The sequence below is a fragment of the Haemaphysalis longicornis genome, unplaced genomic scaffold, assembly GCF_048455015.1.
Source record: "Haemaphysalis longicornis isolate Haplotype H1 unplaced genomic scaffold, Haemaphysalis longicornis Haplotype H1 scaffold_1, whole genome shotgun sequence".
In the NCBI taxonomy this organism is placed as follows: domain Eukaryota; kingdom Metazoa; phylum Arthropoda; class Arachnida; order Ixodida; family Ixodidae; genus Haemaphysalis; species Haemaphysalis longicornis.
In genome coordinates this window covers 92,955,696-92,971,697 of record NW_027526203.1, presented here as the reverse complement: position 1 = coordinate 92,971,697, position 16,002 = coordinate 92,955,696, and the positions used below count along the sequence as shown (strand labels likewise).

Here is a 16,002-nt window from a genome sequence, read left to right as displayed (position 1 = left end):
AATTTTGATTTTCCTGCTAAGTCGTGTGTTTTCGTGGTCTGCAATGACATCACAGGAGCCGACCGCTCTGCAACCTAGGGTCCCTTGATTCATGCGTCCGCCGTACAGGGTGGAGACACGTATACGCTGGCGACGCCATTTTGGGTGACTCACTCGCCGCCTAAGCAAGTCATTGTATCAAAACCGCGCTAAAATTATGGCCGCCACGCGGTTTACTGGCGAAGTTTGAATCATCTTATCTGTTTCACATTGCTGGGACTCGTGGGAAACGAAGCGTTGAACACGCTGACCCAATCGCAGTGGCACGGGACCGTTCAAAGGGTGTCTGCACCCTGTACGCCGACACTGGCATCGAGGTCGTCTCGCGTTTGTTTACGTTACTGAACCTAGATGGCGCCACCATACCGTGGCAAGCCGTTTTCTGCCTTTCGTTTGTTCTTCTTGACTGTATTTAAACCTGGCTTGTTTCTGTTCTGGGAGAAAATATAGTGCTCGCTCGACAAATATGGTCATTTAAGACACCGTTGCTTGCTTCAATCGGCCAGTGTCGTCTGAGACAACCCCAAAGCCCCGCAGTGCTTTGCAGCTAAACCAAGCATAGTGCACGCAGTACCAACAGCAGTACGCATCAGTACTTCTGTTTACATGTGCGTTCATAACTTCCACTGTTTGTCCCACCATTCTCATTGATTTAAAAAGAATGTGCCCTAAATTTAAGCACACACAGCTCGTTCTGCAATCTTATAAGCTCAGCTAAATTGCGTTTGCTTTTGCAGGCCTCCGCCAATCGCAGAGCAGGCTGGTATGACATCATAGGCTCTGTTGCGGGAAATGAGCTAGTGGGTCGCATGGCCATTCCCTTTTTTCCCAATTATATAGCTTATTTGAGCGAAGTTTACGTTAAAACTGGTGTCAGTATGATCCTAACGAGGCCGTCTTTTGAATAAACCAAACTTGTGTTTTGTCATCATGACTCTTTTAACAATCACTGCTGTCGCCAGCACTCTACACGGCTGATATGTTTACTTTTCACGACAACTTGTCCGCAATGTATGAATGGTATGAATGCATTTTCAACGCCCTCGAACGTGTTTGGACATGGCTATATTTAGTTTCCGTTATGACCTCGGCGTGGGAATTTATACAGTCGAACACGGGTATATCGAATTATTGTCTATATCGAACACATAAATTATCCCCTCGAAAATTCTGTATAAAAGTATAGAAATTGGTACGTTTATATCGAACGGTATTTTCCCCGACATTGGCTATATCGGCATTGGCTACATATTGGCCAATGCCGATATAGCATTGGCTACACATTGGCTACATATCAGCCGTGTAGAGTACTGGCGACAGCAGTGATTGTTAAAAGAGTCATGAACGCCACGTGAGCTGGAACGTGGTCTTTGGCAGTCGCTTAGCGGGCGACATCGCGCCTTCGCCGGAACCCGACAGGGACAGAAGCCCGAAACGCCAGGAAAATGTCACAGTGCGAGGTAGGGATGCCCCGACTGCGCTAAGACTGCACACGTTCTCCGAAATGAGGCACAGCTCTTTTTTTCGGCTAGCTACGTTCCCAGGGCTTGCCGAAAATATTTTTTTCTCTCTCTCGGGGTCTGTCTTCCCCCGATGTCGCCTCGGAAAAGGGAAGAGAAGGAACGAAGGCGCTAGCGGCCTCCTCCTTCTTTTGCATTTTGCTGTTGTTGCTCTTTCGAGAGTTGTCCCGCACCTTTCGTAGATTGTTGTTTCTCTCGGAGGTGACCATCGCGAGCGCTTTTTGGAAAACGTTCAGAGAGCCTTGGAATCGTTACCATCAAAATTCTTGTGTTGCGTGCGCATTGTTCTTCTTTTGCGTGCGTGGTATTTCTGCATGGTGTGTGAAGGCGCAGCGAACGGCTGGAACTTTCGAGTTGATCAGGCGTCGTGTACGTGTCTCACGACACGTGTGACTGGGTGAGGGTGAACCGACGCGGAAGCAACGGCCGCTACAACTGCTACCAGCGTAGAGAAGCGCAAGAACCTGGACTTTGCAACAAAGCTGAAAGCCATTCAGACCCGCCGCGGTGGCTCAGTGGCTAAGGCGTTGCGCTGCTGAGCACGAGGTCGCGGGTTCGATTCCCGGCCGCGGCGGCCGCTTTTCTGATGGAGGCGAAAAGCAAAAACGCCCGTGTGTACGAGATTTCGGCGCACGATAAAGATCCCCAGGTGGTCAAAATTAATCCGGAGCCCTCCACTACGGCGCGCCTCATCGCCTGCGTTGCGTCGGCGCGTTAAACCCCACAATCAATCATGAAAGCCATTCAGCGGGTCGAGGCGGGAGGAAAAAAGTCGACGGAGTGTCTGCCGACGACTTCGTGAACGCTGACAGCAATGTTCAGGCTGTTTCGAGCCTTGGTGACGAGAATATCGTAGCTGCGGCCGCAGTAACCCAGGCTGATAAGGTCGAGTGGCGCAAATCGTCCGGACGAGGAGGTGGCTGCGCGATCGTACTCCGCCGGTGAAGTGGCGGCTGCGTTCAGCTTGATTCGTCGTTGTTGCGGCGACATGGAAGGAACTGGGCTGTCGCACCTCGATAGTCTCGAGAAGATGGAGACCAGCGTCTTGAATTTAATTTTATTTCCAGGAAAAAAAAGCTGGCCAAGATTAGCGATTTTTTTTCACGCAAATAAAGCATCCTGTTGCGTCGTGAGTGTGGAATTAGTAGTCATTCTTCAATGCGCAGATCGGTAAATGATGGTAGCCCATATTTTTTATATCGAATTTTTTATATATCGAACTATTTTGCGATCCCCTTGGAGTTCGATATATCCGTGTTCGACTGTAATTGCAAAGTGGGCTTTTGTCTGTTTGCAGTGAGCCGGCCTTCCTCTAGCATCAATGAACCTAACGATTGCTCACAGAAGGCGAGGCTGTGTACGAGGCGAAACATGTCGTTAATAATTTGGGGTAATGGGGACTTTTAGAATAGGAGAACCGAGCGTGGGGGGCCCCCAAGGAGTAAGGAGTTAGGAGAACCCAAACGCAACACGCGCGTGCATGAGGAGAGAGTCTTCTCCAACAGCTCGCAGGCGGATAATGGAATGTTGGGAAGTTTAGGCTTAATGTTGCGGCAGATATTTCATCGCCGCTATCGTTACAGTTGCCCTGACACAACCTTTCACCGCACCCTCCTCGTATCTGCGGTGATTGCCATTTGAGCGATTGGTGATCACGGCCTCGGCCGAGTCTTGCGGCCACTGGCCACAGCGTGCATGAATCCGACCTTCGCGGCAAATATTTGAGCATCGCTTTGAAAACCACAGCTGGTGACTCTACCCAGAACAATTTTTCACCACTTTGAACTTCTTTTGCACGACTAAAGTAATTTTAAAAAATAGGCGACAAGTTGTTGCTGCCGCAATCTTTGTTGGTTCGAGCAGCTCCACCTGCCGTGCGGGCAGGCACGGCGGGTTTGTGTATGGAGCGTTTCTGCAAGCAGTGAAGGCTCCATGATTTCCTGCTTTATACATTTCTTGCAAACAAGGAAGAAACTTAGCTCAGTGATCGTCATAGTGGATCGGGGAAACAAGCCGCAGCTGGTCGCATACGTCATACACCGCCACGCTCAAGTTGTAATGTACCATAGTTGATACGGCTATGAAGTCCCCATGAGGCCAAACTGCGCTTGACGCACTGAGAATTAACAGAAAACGACGGAAATTAACACCACAGTACTTCTAGAACGCGCGTCCCAAACGAAGGGTCACTCGCTGCAGGCCAACTACGCAGCTAGATAGGAACGGTGATCCTACAAGTGACATCAAAACGATCGCAGCGCCAGCCTCTTGAGCACACGTCTTCAAGCGAACTTCAAGTGCACTCTGCAGCAGACTGCGGAGCCTTGTTTACCGTCAGTCCTACTAGATGGTGCTCCACACCGCTATTCGCCTTTGCTTTGTTTTTGGCCGTACTTGCACCTGGCTTATTTTTGTTACGGTTGATAGTAATCATGTCGTGAAACATGGGGTTATGCTCGGCAAACAGGGTCATGCAAGATAAAGTTGCTTTTGTGCTAATCGGCCTGCGTTGTGTGACGCAACCCCAAAGCGCCGCGCTGCTGGGCAGCTAGAACAAGCATACTGGTGTGCTCAGTGCAAACAGCAGTGTGCACTGGTACTCTTTCGTGACTTCCATTGTTTCTCCGCACCATTCTTACTGCTGTAAAATGAATTTGCATTACACTGAAGTGAAAATGGCTCGTTCTGCCAGCATTCGCTTTTGCCGGCCTCAACCAATCGTATGGCTGTGCATATAAAGTCATATGTTCTAGTGCGGGAAATGAGCTAGTGAGTTGCGTGGCCATTCCCTTTTTTCTTCCTAATTATCAATCAATTAATCAATCTTTATTTTGTTCTTCGAGAGGAAGAAACGGAGGACTGCGGAAATAAGCTGCGCACTAGCAGCTTGACAAAGCCCGCCCCCACCCCGATACAGATTTGTGCAGCAGCAGTACAGTAATGAGGTGCACACATTTGGGCATAGAAAAAAAGAAACAAGGGACAGTATATGACATAACACACGATATCAAAGTAGCGCAACAAAAGACCACAGAAGGCGATAACGGCAAATAAAATACAGCATACAGAAACATGGCTGGCTACTACCGCAGAGCGCATGCGCTAGGCCATAGTCCAATATCACTGCACTAAACAATATAGAAGAAAATGACCGATAATACGATAAAAATGCGATTTTACTAAAAAAACATTACAGATAATATTACAGAATATTACGCTTGACAGCCAATGTAACAGGTGGACAAACAGTTCGGAGTTGTGTGAAAATGCGATAGATACTGGAAAAATAAATAAGGGAAAAAATGTCCCAAATATGAACTGGTGTATTGCAAGAGCGCAGGAAACAGAACAGAATGCAAGCTATGGTGCTCAGAAACATAGCCAGCCGTTAAAGCAGAGCGCATGTTCTCTGCATTAAATGGAACAAGTTCCTTTATGAATGCTACGTAGGCAGAAATCAATAGTAGCAGAAGATCGGACAGCCGATGTAACAGACAGGCATCAGATCCCAGTTGCATCGGATAAGAAATATGTGAAGAGGCTTCGAGTTGAGGAAGTTATAGCATCGATATCAAGTGTAGATAGCTTATTTAAAAAGAATGCAATGTTAAACGATGCAGATTGTGATCCATATGTCGTGCGGCAGAAGCGGGTAATCCATGGGTCATGTGTTCTCGTGTCATAAATGTAGCGGCGCTCTTCCAGATTAAATAATGCTACATAATCAAGATTTCTGTTTCGAATAGCAGACCAGTAAGTGCAAGCGAGCCAGAAAGGATAAATCGAGGCAACTGGTAATATTTCAAACATCTTAAAATATTGGATTGTGTGAGCCCTAAATGGAGCATTCGCTATTATACGGATAGCACGCTTTTGGCATACACTTAATTTGTTCATATTAGCATTTGGTGTTGTTTCCCATACCATGTGGCCATAATTAATGGTAGACAAGAACAGTCCATTGTATATTATGCGTTTTACTGAACATGGTAGGAAATGACGATGTTGATTTAATAATCCTGTAATTTTATTTAATTTGCTACAAATTCGTTCGATGTGCTGGTCCCAGCTTAGATGTTCAGTAAATATTACTCCAAGTGTTTTTATATGATTTACAATTTTAATTTCCTCGCTATCTATACTTAGTTTCGGTAACTCAGCTAAGGTAATATTTCGTGTACGAAAAAGAATGGCTTGGGTTTTCCTAGCATTTATTCGCAGATAGTTTGTATCACACCATTCCTTTAGGAGCTTCATGATACCATTTGCTGAACTAATTAGATGCCGGGAATCTCTGCCGCTGAGTAGAATGGTTGTATCATCTGCATAACCAATCCATCGCACGTCTTCAGAAATTTTAAAAATATCATTTATGTAAACAATAAACAATAGGGGCCTAAGAATGCTGCCTTGGGGAACACCACAAGTTATGCGTCGTAATTGGGAGTTTGCACTGTAGTGGGAGACATACTGTGAATGATGTTGCAAATATGAACACGGGAGAGCATTAGCATCACCACGCACACCATATTGCTTGAGTTTCGATACTAAAATATTATGACTGATACAGTCAAACGCTTTTGAAAAATCTATGTATACCCCGAAAACAGTATTTTTCTCTTCAAGTTGGTTGATAATATATTCTTTCTGTGTTAGTAGTGCCAACTCAGTTGATTTACCTTTTAAAAACCCATACTGGGAGGGGGCAATCAGCGAGTGTTTGTTAAGAAATTCATAAAGTCGCGCGTGCATGATTTTTTCTATGCCCTTCGACAGGACAGGCAATATAGAGATTGGTCTAAAATTGTTTAGGTCATTTCTGTCACCACCTTTGTAAAATGCTGTAACTTTTGCTACTTGCATTTGCGCCGGGAAACACCCACTCTCTAGTACTAAATTATATAAAGCCGTCAACACAGGAGCTATGAGGTCTATTACATACTTAATGGGTCCAATTTGCATGTCGTTCAAGTCTCGCGATTTTGAGTTCCTAAGGCTCCGAAATGTTTTAATCACCTCCAACTCAGTCGTCGGGAAGAATACCATACTTCCAGTGAAACGGTTAGTTCTATGTAATGAGACACTTGTGCAAGTTTGACCCGAACCCCCCACTGATGCAAAATGCGTATTGAACAAATCAGAAAGTTCGGTACCACTAATATTGCGGTTATTTATATTAAAACAGGAAACATCTGACTGCGCATTTTGTTGCAAAACAGAGTTAATACGTTTCCATAGGCGATTGCTGTCAAGAAAGGGATCACCAAAAAATGCCGCAAAATATTCTTCCTTGGCGACTTTAAGCTTCACGTTTAGTTTATTATGGAAGGATTTATAGATCCGCAACTTTTCAGTATCCCTTGTTCTGATGAATTTCCTTAATTAAGATGATATGTTATCCAGGGCTTTCACGATTTTTTATTCTGGTTACCTGGCAATTTACACGGAAAATGCTTATTATATATGTTCACTATATCAAAGATGAAGGCATCGTACATTGAGTTGGCGTCTGGTTTAGAAGGCACGTCATTCCAGTCGTAAGTTTCTATTTCATTACGAAAACTGTTCAGGGACCGCTCTGTAATGCACTGAAAACGTGTTTGAAGATTACTTCGTGGCCTAAGATTAGATTTATCGCAAACAAAGGCAAATATGGGAAAGTGATCGCTGATGTCCGAGGCGAGACGACCGCTTTCGACAACGTGCTTATCAGCAGGCACTATAAACAGATCAATTAGAGTCGCAGAAAGCGGTGTATCGCGTGTTGCCTCAGCAATTGGCCGCGAGGCCCACCACTGGAGAGGCCGGCGCTGCGATCGTTTTGACGTCACTCGTAGGATCACCGTTCCTATCTTGCTGCGTAGTTGGCTTGCAGCGCGGGACACTTCGCTTAGGAAGCGCGTTCTAAAAGTATTTTCGTGTTATTTTCCTTCGACCTAATAGTGACTGTATAACCGTATCAACTGTGGTGGATTATCCGCAAACACCATGAGCGTGGTGGTGTATTACGCATGCGACCGAAGCGTAAGCAGCGGCCTGTTTCCCCGATCAACAATGTGGACTACGACGATCGCCGAGTGAAGTATCTTGATTTCCCCTGTTTGCAAGAAATGTATAAAGCAGGAAATCGTGAAGCGTTAACTGCTCGCACAAGCACACGCACCCGCCGTGCCTGCCCGCACAGCCGACGGTGCGGCTCGAACCGACGCAGGTCGCGGCAGCAACAACTTGTCGCCGCTTTTTAAAATCACACAAGTCGTAGAAAAGAAGTTCCAGATTGGTGAAAGTGGATGTTAGTGTGATAAAAATTCTGATAGGCAGTGTCATCAGCTGTGGTTTTCAAAGCGATGCTCAAATATCTGCCGCGATTTACGCCGACCGGCCGCGGAGGTCGGTCCCGGCAGCGCCGGCCCGTTCACGCACGGTGCGGCGAGCGGCCGAAAGATGGCTATGCTTGCGCGCAAGAATCGGCCGAGGCCGTGCAGGTATCTTGATCGTCGATCGCTTCAACAGAAATCACCGCGCTTACAGAGTTCCGAGCGCGGTGAAACGTTCTGTTGGGGCTGTCACTCGCAACTCTAACGGCAATGAAATATCTGCTGCGACGCCAAGTCAAAAGTTCCCAACATCCGATTACGTGCATCCGAAGCCGGCTGCGAGTTGTTGGCGAAGGCCCTCCCGTCGCGCACGCGCGTGTTGCGTTTGGGTTCCTCTAACTTCTTGGGGGCCCCCAACGCTCGGTTCTCCTATTCTAAATATCCCCATTACCCGAGATCATTAACGACGTGTTTTGCCTCGTACGCAGCCTCGCCTTCTGTGAGAAGTCGTGAGTTTCGAAATTGATGTTTGAGAAATGCCGGCTTACTGTAATCATACAAAACACGCTGCAATTATAAATTACCACGCCGAGCACCTAATGAAAACTAAATATAACCTTGTCCGAACCCGCTCGAAGGAGTTAAAAACTCGCGTTCATACCGTTCATACATTGCGGACAAGTCATGAAAAGTAAACATCAGCCGTGCAGAGTACAGGCTACGGCAGTGATCGTTAATCAAATCCGAGCATGACTATAAAAACATCGTAGGGGAAATAGGCACTGATTAAGCCAAACTGCAGACCATAACAATACTTTTAAGCATGTGCGGCGAAGCAATCTGATCACCGTTCTCGCGTCATTCATTTACGAGGCAATACGAGCAGTTCGCGCGGTGAGATCATAAGTGAGCGACGCGTTTCCGTCGCTGTTACAAGGTGTTTGCTTGCACACACATGTCCCGTCAAAAGTATTTCGTAATGAATTTACAGCGTACTCTTCTCGACATCAGTTGCATCGTCCTTGGCTTTAGCTAGCTGCGTATGTAAGAGCTGTGGGTCGCGTTGGTAGCAACTAGTACCTAAACGCGGCGGTGTCGCCGGGAACAAGCGAGTCGCTGATTGCTTGTTCGAATTATTTGGTTTACAGACAACTTTTTTGGTAATTTTCATCAAATCCACTAGGAGCGGACGAGACGGTGGCCGCAACAAAAAAACACGCTTCCGCATACGCAGGGGAAATGTGTTGTAGCAGACGACAACACGATTCGGCGTCCTACAAGTGACGTCACTCGTAGGTGGCGCCACGGTATGTCCTCGAGGCCAATAATGGTTACGAAAGCGTACGACTCTAATAATGATAATAATTCACTCCTTTGTTGGGTGCTTTTTAGCATATCAGTGTTAAAATCCCCCCCTATGAAGAGTGAATATTTATTTACTGACGCAAAATCAAAAAGGGTTTCAAGAAAGCTCAAGAAGTCATGAAAGTTCGTGCTTGGTGGACGGTAAACAACCGAAAAGATTTTGGAATTATCCTGTACCGTTAGTATTTCGTAGTCAGCATGAGAAACTGAAAACTGCTGAACGATAGTCATGCTGTGGACGTTTTTCACCAGTAATAGTAGGCCACCACCTCGGCGATTTCTACGACTGAGAACAAATGTTTCATAGTATGGAAGTGCAAAAGGAATCGAATGTTCGGTGTACCATGTTTCCGACACCATGATGGCATCAAAAGAAACACCGATCGAAGAATATAAAGTTTCTAAGCCATCATGCTTGTTTTCCATAGAGCGTTTTCCATGTGAAGGAACGAGCAGGAATCTGCAACCTGAATATCTTTCATATTGTTGATTGATTGATTGATTGATTGATTGTAGGGTTTAACGCGCCGACGCAACGCAGGCGATGAGGCGTGCCGTAGTGAAGGGCTCCGGATTAATTTTTTGACCACCTGGGGATCTTTAACGTGCGCCGAAATCTCGTACACACGGGCGTTTTTGCTTTTCGCCTCCATCAGAAAAGCGGCTGCCGCAGCCGGGAATCGAACCCGCAACCTCGGGCTCAGCAGCGCAACGCCTTCTGAGCCCGAGGTCGCGGGTTCGATTCAGATTGTGAAGCTCCTTTACCATTTTGTCGAAGTTCCAATTAAACCACGTTGTGTCACAGCAAAATTAGGACATGCTAGCTTTTGCAGTCATCTTATCGAGGTCATTGAGCCTGGTTATTCGAAGCACTGGCGATTTATCCTGCTGGCGAGCAAGCATTTCGCCGTCTTTTACCCACCCTTACTTCCAGTCGACATCTTTTTTCTTTGCAATTGCTGCACCGAGCAATTGCTTGTTTTGGCGAGTCAAGTGCTCATTGACGAAAATAGGACCCTTTCCTCCAAACCCAAGGTTTCGAGTCGTAATACGCTGCTTCTTAGCTTTCTCTAGCACGGAGTTCCGTTTTTCGCAGCGCATGAAGCGCACAACTATGTTACATACATTTTCCTTGGCAGTAGGCACCCAGTGACAGACGTCGATATCATTTGGGGTGATTGCCTCGTCGATAATTTCTGTTATTTTCAAAACAGCCTCATGGGCGTCTGCATCAACTGGTACGCCCTTTATCTCCAGGTTGTTTGCTCGCGAGTATTGTTCTAACTCATCTACTCTCTGCGCAAGCCTGCGGTTTTCCTCTTTAAGGGCCTGGTTGCTCTTGGTCAATTCTTTCACTTCCTTCATGAGGACTTTGATATCTTTCGCCAGTTGCACTGCGTCATCGCAAGAGTCACTACAATGCTGCATGCTCTTTTTCAGACTTTTAAACTCCTCTAGGACTTCCTTACGGAAGTCCTCCATCTCATGACTGAGGTCTGGATTATCTGCCTCGGCGCTTTTTCTTTGCGTTGCGAGACATTGTCGAAACCGGCACAGCTAACACAATACCGAAAAATATCCAAAACAGAGCACACCCGTCGATAGGCAGGCCACAGACAAGAATGCGGCGAAATCACAGCGAAATGCAGAGAAACCTCGTTCGGCAGCGGTGCGATGAACAGGGAGCAAGGGTACAGATGTCACAAAAAAAATTCCATGCTTACCTGCGAAGACGAAGACAGAAAATCACTTCATGCACACAAAGCACCGCTGCCGAATAGTGGTGTAGCGTATTCGAGCAAAGTTTACATTAAAAGTGGTGTGAGTGTGATTCTAACGAGGCAGTCTTTCGAATGAACCGAAGTTACGTTTTGTCTGCGTGGCCCCTTTAACGAGTAGTGGCCTTGCTTTTTAAAATGTGAGAGAGCGAGCTGCAGGCGGTTTCAAACTCGTCGGCGCTATCCTCCCTTCCTCCACTTGAGCCATGGACCTGGGCAATGATGGCTGCCTCAAGTTTTCACGCGATGAAAACTTCCGCTTTTGGGCTGGCGGACGCATCTTATTGAGGGTGCCCATGCTGAGTGGCAGGCTAGCGGTGGCTGGCTAGCCTAGCACAAGCCGTGCCGTGAGTCACCACGTGTCGCCCCCTGGTGGTGTCGCTGTGAGGCAAAAAATGCACTGGAGCAGATGGTGGTAGTGCCAAACTGGTAGATGACATGCCGACCGGACCTGCAGCGTGGCCGTCATCCGTTACTCTCAAACATTTGGTTGCGGCTGGGATGGGAAAATATTTCGTTTGCCGCGGGAATCTGGTGGCCTCAGTGGTGTTGTGTGTCCAGGTGACGAGTGGTTTGTGCAGTGGCTCAGCACGTACCCAATGCCTCGTGCCTTGCATCCTAGCTGTGCAGCAACACATGTTTGGTAGTGCAGCCGCAGTGCCTTGGGAGGAGCGTGCACTGGAAATACATGCGGCCCGTGCCTTGCAGTGTTGGCTGGCAGTCTGGATGGAAGCGCACTTCGTCACTTCTGTGGCTGCCCAAGAGCAGCAGTGGTGGGCAGCCAAGCAAGTCTGAGATTCAGTGGGGAGTTCTGGCAGTGGGCGCTGGAATCCGGTGGTGGCTGCAGCCAGAGTGAGCCCTTAGTGCCTCCATGGCTGGTGTCGTCCAGGTGCAGTGGTGGACGAAACTAGCGAAGCAATGCAGTGCCCACTCTGTGTCACAGCCGTGTGGTGAAATTCTCCTGACGCAGTGCACCAATCCGGATGCAACTCGTGCCGCCATGTTTGGGCAACACGAATAGGCATTCTGTGGCCAGTGAGGCTTCTGTTCACCCCCTTTTCATGCTGACTCTCTAGTGCAGAAAAACGGGCAAGTTTTTGTCCCTGGCATAGTCAGGTTTCCTGGCGTCCAGCATCGGTCGCACACGTTGCTGCAAAATGGAGGCCACTCGCTCACCAGCGAAGGAATGCTCACAATACGTAGCCGTGTCCGTACAATGCCGTGTTCTGAAACCGTTGCGGGCCCCTGTTGTCCCCCGTGTGCGGAAGGGTGGGGGGCCAGTACACAGTGGCCGGCTGTTGATGTGATGCAGTGGGCGGACACGGACTACTCGACGCAGTGGTGCTACGAGAACTTCCTGCAGCAGCGCTCCATGAAGCGCGCCCGGGACATCCGCGACCAGCTGCAGGGGCTCATGGAGCGCGTCGAGGTGGAGCTGCTCTCCAGCAGGGAGGACACCGTCGCCATCCGCAAGGTGCGCCCGAGCAGGGCTGCCGTGCCACTCTGGTGGCGCGCAGAGGGAACATGTGCACCGCAGTGAAATGCTGGTCTTTAGGGGCAGCTCGAGTGCCCATGTTCAGCCTAGCACGACTCGCATTGACCACACTTTGAGTCCACCGGCCACTCATTTTAGAATGGGGGCTTTCTTTATTGATTGCCACTCTATGTGAACATTGCTGGTGACGTTACTGCTTCAGTAGTAAGGCAACCGTGGTTGCAGCACTCTGGCTTACGGGCTGTTTTGTACGCAACTTTCAGTGCTAGGGCCTGCGTTCTCTCGCCGTTTCTCCTGCGAATATTGGCTGTCTTATCAGACGGATCACGCTTGCTCAGGCAGACCCTGGGTGAAGTCCCCAGGGGCATGCGTGACAGACCTAGCCGCCTGACCATAATCGAGAAGAGCGAACGCAGTTGAAAAATGCAGCGTAAAAAGCAGTACCAGCTGTGCAGTCTAGTTTGTTTATTCTTGATACGCTGAGATGTGTTAAGCGCAATTTTATTGTGCCAGCATATACAACCGACTGAACAATGTTGGTGGCACTATTTATTGCAGAAAGGCAGTCGAATGGTGCGCAGGTGTAACTACCTGCGTCATCGCTGTTCCTGCGATAGTGAGCAGTAGGATGGCATTTTGAGCTGTCAGGTCGGACCTGCAGTACAGGGTATGGAAGACAGACATTGGCAAGCTTGACTTGTTCCGAGCGTGGCTGGCGAAAAGGCAGTTGTGGCTGGACCAAGCTGGAGCAGTCGACAATAACGCGGTGTGAACGCCATCGCCCGAACTTGAGGCTCTGTCCCCACCGAGAATGGTGGATTGGGAGCTCGGCAAGGTTGGCCAGGCCATGGGGGCTGGCACCCACGTTGTGCCCCCGAGAGAGGGCGGAGCCAAACTGCACCACAGTGCCTGGTCCCTCCGACTCTGAAGCCGTGCCAAATTAGCAGGGCTCAATTTCCCGTGCCCAGACAGCAAGAGAAGCAGCCACACGTGGAATCGTACTCGGACACTGCGGGTGCACGTCTATCTCAGCAGACCAGTGGCAAAACATGCCTGGCCTGCAGGTCAGGCACGTCTTCCGAGGCAGGCTTGTTGCCTTGTCGCGTTGTCTTTTGCAATCGTCGGGCACGCAGCATTCATTTCTTCAAACAGGGACTGTGTGGGGCGTGCATATGACACTTCATTGGGGGTGGCGACGTCAAGTGTGGCCGTACCAAGTGAAAGAAAAGCAGGGCAGCATCGGTGAGCGAAGAGAGAGAGCCTCTGGAATGTGGCGGCGTTCGCTCGCTCCCAGCTTCGCTGCACCTCCGTTCCAAGGTCACTGGGCAGGCTGGAGTGGCAGGTGACTGCACACTGATTGGCTGGCACACAACCCGGTGGTCCTCGTGATTGCCGCCCACACTTGGCTGCCCAGCATTTGTGTCCACATTGATGTAACCTGCCTTCTCCCAAGGGCGTGCTGTACAGCGCTTCAGAAACACGACCAAATAATAATGATGGAAAAGGCAACGTTAGTCATGATTGCAGCGGCACACGCTGAAAGTCATGCTGCGCTTGTACGCAAGTGCTGCCAGAGCGCAGCGGGAGGGCAGTTTTTCTCACGCGCTATAGAAAGAACTGGTTGTTGGGCCAGTTGGTGCATCTCGGTGCATAGACACGGGCTTTGCGCCAAAAAGACCACAGCCGTCCTTCCCGTGCGTGTGGTCTTTTTCGCGCAAAGCCCGTGCCTATGCGCCGTCGGCGGTAGTTTGCGGCTCCAGGGCTGGGCCTTCGCTCGCCTAATAAGGAAGGGGGAGGAGGGAAAAGTGCACTGTACAGTAGACAGGGGCGCCACTGGAGCTGCTCCCCCCCCCCTTCCCCGCTGCGACGCAGGCCATCACGGCGGGCTACTTCTACCACACGGCGCGCTTCTCCAAGGGGGGCCACTACAAGACGGTGAAGCACCAGCAGACGGTGATGATGCATCCCAACAGCGCCCTGTTCGAGGAGCTGCCCCGCTGGGTGGTCTACTTCGAGCTGGTGTTCACCACCAAGGAGTTCATGCGGCAGGTGATCGAGATCGACAACGCCTGGCTGCTCGAGGTGGCGCCGCACTACTACAAGGCCAAGGACCTCGACGACAGCGCCACCAAGAAGATGCCCAAGAACACGGGCAAGGCCAGGCAGGACCTGGTGCGTGCGCCCCGTGGATCGCAGTGACTGGTTGATGGACGGGCCCGCCAGTGTGGACAGTGCTTAGCTGGGCGGCAAACTGTTTGACCACTCTTGTCCATCGAGGGATGCCTGCATGCTTGTCTGTGCGCTTGGCATCCTGGGTAACTGCACTTTGCACCGTGGGGGTCTCCCCTTTTCTTGCGCAATTATTTCATTCACTCTTCTATGTCACAAATGTTGCGTCAGTGTCGAACTGTGCGTCTTTTAATTGATCTACTCGACCAAGTGTGACTTTGGTGATTGCAAGGGACACAGCAGTACATAGCATTTCTGTTTCGTTTACAGGCAAAAATGCGTGTGGGACAAAGATGGTGTCTTTTTCCAAGTGCACATTTGAGTCTTGCTTCTACATCGAGTGAGGCAGCATGAGTGCCTTTGGTACCGAGCTGTGTTATTAGCAAGAGGTTCAGACGGGATGCTTGTTTTGGGTGCTGTCCAGCTAGTGTGAACCTGGTGCAGGTGTGCACGGGCAGTAAAGGCCTGTTCCATCCATGTGTGCCTGTCCTTTCTGAAGGTCTCCAGGGGGGACTGGCGGTGCCAACAGAGCCCCCCCAGTGCTTTTCTGGCCATGCGACACCTTTGGAGGCTGCTTTTGGCCTGCCGCTACGATAGCATGCTCAGTGCAGCCACAGTCCTCCTCAAACAAACACTGAAGGACTCTAATACAGCGGCCAAGTGCGAAATTTCTGTGGACCTGCTAAGGTGAACGCTTTTTAATCTACTGACGACGACATTCGGTTGCGATTCAAGACATACCAATTGACTCATGCACACAATTTACATGCAAACGCAGAAATGCACTTAGCTAAACAAAATTAATTCGCCACGGTCTCCTGGCATTTGCCCTCGTTCGGTCGACTGATGTGCGAGCTAGGTTGGCGCTAGAACCCAGGTCCACACAATGCACAAACAATCACTTTATCCACACTCTCACTCAAGCCCCAAGGTATTCATTAAAGTATGAGTAAATAACTAATAAAAACCTACCGACTGATTGCAACTCTGAGCGCTGGCGGCCTCTCTAAAGTATTGTTCCTACGACGCGCGCCAAAATTATGCTCAACACTAACGAAATTCCCGCCTTTGTCAACACAGCGCTGTTAGTCCCTCATCACATATCCGCCGTCGTGGCGACACTCCAGACCCAGAGCCTTCTAAGCAACAAAAGAAGGCTCTCTCTGGGCCCATAATGAATCGGAAACTCACTGCGTACCTTGGATACTAACGTAGTAAGGTGCAAGTCTGGGCCTGTTGGTTCATCGTGTTCAGGGGAA

The 16,002-nt window shown here is 49.2% G+C and overlaps 1 protein-coding gene across 3 annotated transcripts in view; it reads left to right on the top strand.

The window, feature by feature from the left end:
* The window catches only part of L(2)37cb (DEAH-box helicase 16 lethal (2) 37Cb), a 148,466-nt gene extending 133,246 nt beyond the window's left edge, over window positions 1-15,220 (top strand). For 2 of the 3 annotated variants that reach the window (XM_077705757.1, XM_077705747.1), the window contains 2 exons: window positions 12,332-12,493; window positions 14,387-15,220. In XM_077705757.1, coding sequence (XP_077561883.1) covers window positions 12,332-12,493; window positions 14,387-14,713 — 489 coding nt within the window. In that variant the 3' untranslated portion in view covers window positions 14,714-15,220. The remainder of the gene's footprint in view (window positions 1-12,331; window positions 12,494-14,386) is intronic. The other variant, XM_077705767.1, reaches the window with a different exon arrangement.
* Window positions 15,221-16,002: the final 782 nt, after the last annotated feature.